This window comes from Monopterus albus, unplaced genomic scaffold (genome assembly GCF_001952655.1).
Source record: "Monopterus albus unplaced genomic scaffold, M_albus_1.0 scaffold170.1, whole genome shotgun sequence".
NCBI classification, from domain to species: domain Eukaryota; kingdom Metazoa; phylum Chordata; class Actinopteri; order Synbranchiformes; family Synbranchidae; genus Monopterus; species Monopterus albus.
In genome coordinates, this window is record NW_018128050.1 from 17,761 (window position 1) to 22,658 (window position 4,898).

General features: G+C 47.9%; 1 protein-coding gene across 2 annotated transcripts in view; it reads left to right on the top strand.

Moving 5' to 3' along the window:
- The window catches only part of prr5l (proline rich 5 like), a 16,858-nt gene extending 14,510 nt beyond the window's left edge, over nucleotides 1-2,348 (top strand). For both annotated transcript variants that reach the window (XM_020615836.1, XM_020615835.1), the window contains 3 exons: nucleotides 625-762; nucleotides 959-1,076; nucleotides 1,852-2,348. In XM_020615836.1, the coding sequence (XP_020471492.1) occupies nucleotides 625-762; nucleotides 959-1,076; nucleotides 1,852-2,222 (627 nt within the window). In that variant the 3' untranslated portion in view covers nucleotides 2,223-2,348. The remainder of the gene's footprint in view (nucleotides 1-624; nucleotides 763-958; nucleotides 1,077-1,851) is intronic.
- Nucleotides 2,349-4,898: the final 2,550 nt, after the last annotated feature.

Consider the following 4,898-nt stretch of genomic DNA (forward strand, 5'->3'; position numbering starts at 1 on the left):
CCTTCTGACTGTGCGAGCGCCATCAGATCTGGTCTGGGGACACCTGGTCTGTTCACACTGCTGTTGACGTACCAGGTCTGGGTCACTGGGAGGAAACCTTCAGCTGGACGTGGACACAGTCTAAGAGCTGCTTGTCTTTGAAACGTGTTTCCTGAATGTTCCCAAACACAAGGTCAGGACTCTCCTGGATGATGTAATGATAAATGTTTATGTTCTGACCATGAGTAATTTGAGCTTTCTGAGAAATCGTGTTGTTGGAAAGGCCCCGCTGGCACCAAGCTGCTAGCATGACTGTAGCATCACACTCTGAGGTTTTGATTCAACTCATACAGTCGCTGCCAGTGTGTCTGCACACTGAGACAACGAGTGTGTGGTGTTTGTTCTTGAAAATTTACAGTTTAACTTTATCTACAGCCGTTTAATTTCTTTGCACTTGCTCATTATTTTGAACTGCCCTGTGTTGCAATGGGGCGTTCTGTTTCCTGTCTGTGTATCATGTACATGTACAGTATGTTAATGACGTGTGCGTGTTTCCCAGAGATGCTGATTCAGATCCTTAGATCATCAGGGATCAGCTGAGCGTGGTGTCGGTGGATTAACCTGCTGAGCTGTGTGTGTGTTCAGGGTCAGGAACTCACAGTGAGGCAGATAGCTCTCTTGGCCTTCAGAGACCTTGTGCTGTTGAAGCTCCACCTGGAGGAAACCCTGGGAGCTGCATCCTCTATCCCCCCACCTGTCACACAGATGCTGCTGGTGCTGCAGGTAAACTCTCACTGACACACACACACACACACAACCACACACCCCCACACACACACCTGCTAGGAACTTGTCACCTCTGAGCTGGCCCACGTCTTAAACCTTTTTTTTTTTTTCTCATCTCTTCAGAGTCTCTAATAATTAAAGCTCAAACATGCTCCTTTAAACAATGTTGCCAATTCTTATGTGTACATCTTAGGGCATCCATGAGTCTGCTGCTCCCAGTTTGGAGTATTGCCAGTTGGAGCGCCTGGTGCAGATCGTCGTGTCTCCGTATCTCTGCAACGTCCTGCACAACAGAACCAAGCTGCTGTTAGGTCAGTACCACTGATGTGGGTAGTGACCTTATACTGATCATAGTGTGGCCAGGAGTTGTCTTGCGTTGCTGTCTGGTATTAATTCTTTTGAGAGGCCAGACTTAGTTGGTGCACCCAGGCTTGTGAGAAGCAGCAGCACCTGCCACAGCTTTGTGTTTGTTACACTGGCTCTCGCCGGGAGTCACACTGACAGGACGCAGTTGATTTGAGTCTGGACCCTCGAGGCTGAAGCCTGTAGGTAGAGCAACTTCAGTGTGAAGCACTTTCAGACTTTTGATTTTAAAAGCGATGGATGATTAAAGCTCATGGAGTAATGAGCCAAAGATGAAAACCCAGCAGAAAGAGGCTGATAATGTCATGTAGAGGTGTTTAAGTGCCTGAGGTCAGAGGGCGTGGCTCAGTGGTGACGAGCTGTTTCAATCCACTCAGCAGATTTGGATCTGTACTGATGTGGTAATAGCGGCTTGGAACAGTACTGAGACCCTGAAGATAAAGCTGCATGTGTTTAAGCAGCTAGGTTGTGGCGCCACCTAGTGGCTTTAACAGGATTAACTACTTTATGTTGAAAACAGTCGGCAACACTGGGACTGACTGAGAATTGTCAGTCCATGGATATGGACTGGGGTGACAGACAGACAGACCACAGACAGATCTGTCTGTGACTAAAAACTTAATTTACAGTCCCACATCTTGCTCACACTCATCCTGGCATTTTGGATTTTAAATCTTTCAGATAGAGTTTAAAATGATTTGTTTTCCATCTCTCCTCATACAGAGTCTCATTACCTGCGGTCACCAGGGCTGTTGCTAGGTGACCAACCCCAGCCAAAAATCACCATCACTCAGCATCACAGCTCCTTGGACTCGTCGTCTCTAGCGCCACTGGTGGAGCAGGAGGGGGAGGCCTACCTGGAGAAGGTCGGCGGCGTGCGGCGCCACACGGTGGCCAACGTGCACTCTGACATCCGGCTCCTGTCAGTGTCAGGGAGGTTGCATGCTGGAACGGAAAAGGGCAGTGCAGTGGGAGGGGGAGAAGGAGGGGTGGAGTTTTTGGAGGGGGGCAGGCAGATGAGTCCCAAGCCATTCTCCAGCCAACCAGACATGGTGGAGTCTCCGAGGTCAATCGTCTGTTGTCCTGACAGCTAGTCGGAGTGGACGCCAGAGACGATGCAGGACAAGAAACGAGGGGGAAAGGAAACGGTTAAAAACAAGGCAGGAAGAAAAGACAGTACAGAAGAACCTGATGCAACAAACTAAGGCTTGATTGAGAAATAATCAGGCAGAAAGGAAATAACAGGACTAGAAGATGAGAGAGCAGGACAGGAAACGGAGCAGGGACAACAGAGGGAACCAATCAGAACTCGGGAAAACAGAAGGTCAGAACAGGACAGGAGAGACAACAGCAACAGGCAGTAGTTTTGAATGAAAAACCAACAGGGTCTGCAGGTCTACTTTTTCTTAAATGGAAGGTAAACATTTGTTGTGGGGGTTGTTTGGGCCAGACTTTGAACCATTACAGCAGCTTCCACACATGGACATATAGGTATATTCCTGTAGGGGGACTCAGAGGGAGAAACATGGAACTGAGGTGATGTCTGTCCTCTGAGAAATCACAGAGAAGAGATGTGCCCTGTAACTGCAGAACCTGCCTGAGAATATTCAGATTTTTAAGTTTTCTTCAGGACCAAAGTAAATCAGTGATAGTTTCTGTCCGTCCAGCGGGAAATGGCACACAGGAAACGCTAACAGTGAATTCAGCATATGGGCAAATCGCAGACATCTTGGAGCTGGTGCAGGTCGGTGCTTGACCACGTGGTTGGACTTCAAACTATGTTTAGTTGATGTTGAACTGAGCTACAGAATGTTAGCTTGTCCAAATTAACCAATTTTAGCTTAGTTAGCAATGATTTAAAGTGCTGCATGTCGAAGCCTGGCTCGTAACCACAATCATGTTGGCACTGCGCTTCCTGAGGCTGTGCAGCTGCCACACCTCGAAAGTCCTGCAAACCCATGATGCCTTGTTGGTTCTCCAGAAAAGCAGCAGTTTTACCACCCCGGCTCTTTGGCCTGGCTGCTGTACCCAGCTGTCTTATGTCCGTTATTTGTTCCATCCATTGTTTAGTTTACAACATTTCAGCCCAGAGCCCAAGTGGATGTGTCCATGTTAATGAACATGTGCAGGTTGCACTGATGCAAAGTGAGTTTGCCACTCAGGTTTATGGAAGAAGAGCACAGCAGAAACATGAGAGCACAGAGGGAGCTCCTCCGTCCCACAGCTCCCAGCAGGAGGAGGGGCTCTGTCTCTGGGACTTGACTGAAAGACTGAGTGAGCCGCTGCCACTGACTGTCGATTAAATTGCAGTAGGATCAGGGTCCTCAGGTTTGTACTAGTCCAGTGGACAGAGCCAGGCTGCAGGTCCTGGCTCGGCGCTGATCCCAGCTCCTCTAAACATGTTGTCTTTTAGGATTATTGCCAAATAATAAAGACAATTAATGAAACTCATTGACAAGTTCTCCATTAATGAAAATTGTGTTGTTGCCCTCAGGTGGCACCAGTCCTGTAAACAGTCATATGGTTGCTGGATTCTGTGTCACTGCAGCAGCTTTGTGCCAGAAATGTGCCCTGACATTGTTACTGTTGCAGTGGTAACATATGTGTCCAGCTGTCACACCCACAGGCGCTGTGTGTCGCGGTGTCCGGCTCCTCTCTCTCCTGTCTAAGTGAGATGTCTCAGGACCGGTCGGTTGGATTGTTCTGATGTTTATGTAGTCAGACCAGTCAAGTACAAATCATTTGAATTCTTATCCATCAGTGTCATGGTGCTCATTTGTTTTTAGCCTTTTATAATGAGGTTTTGTGACCGTTAGATTGCTCTCCACAGTCACAGCGTGGTGTTTCAGAGAGGTGACCAGAACTGTACTGTGTGTGCCGTTACTGTGCTGTGTTCAGTAACTGTTCAGAGAACCTGTCCAGACTTGCAGCAGGTTGCACGTCAGTTCTTAAATCACCAAGCAGCAGCGCCAGGGTCGGGATGCTGTCATCTACTTCTGCAGACACATTGCACCTCCAGGTAAAACATCTGAAGTGAAAACAGTTTCTTCTTCCTCCCAGGTCTCTGGTGAATATAAATTTGTCGTATTGCTTTAAGGCCATGCTGCAGCCCCTTGATTTTAACTGAACACCATCAGGACAAAGGGTACTGGCTCTACTGAACTCTCATCTTTCTCAAAGCAGTTTCTGTGGTTGTAAATCCACCGTGACCGTTCACTCCTGCAGTTCCTCAAAGCTCAGACCCTTGTCTATTGTTGTTCTACATTGTATAAAGACTTTTCTTTTACCTTTGTTTTTTTTAGAGTAATCCCACTGAGATTTACAAATGTAGTGTGTTTACACATATATAAACACACACACACACACACACAAATGGACCTCATCGCCCCAACCACGTCTCTCCTTCTGTCACATGGACAACGCACTGAAGTCATCTCCCCAATACCGGTGCCACGGGTACATGGGCTACTTTTCCATGGCCCACCCTGTATATAAATGTATGTGTGTGTGTGTGTGTGTGTGTGTAGATATATATATACATACACACACACACCACCGCTCAGACGTTTTAGAGCACCTCAAGGTTTCCAACTGTTGTGATCCAACAGGTGAACACACCTGTGTCGTCCCCTGTCCAACTGAAACCAAACAGCTGGGACAGACAGCCCTGCTGCAGATGTTCCACAGATGTTCCCACCTGGCTGCTCTGCTTTCACTCCTCACCTGGAAAGTCTGGACCCTGTGCTGCCGGTCCATCCATGCTCTGTCCT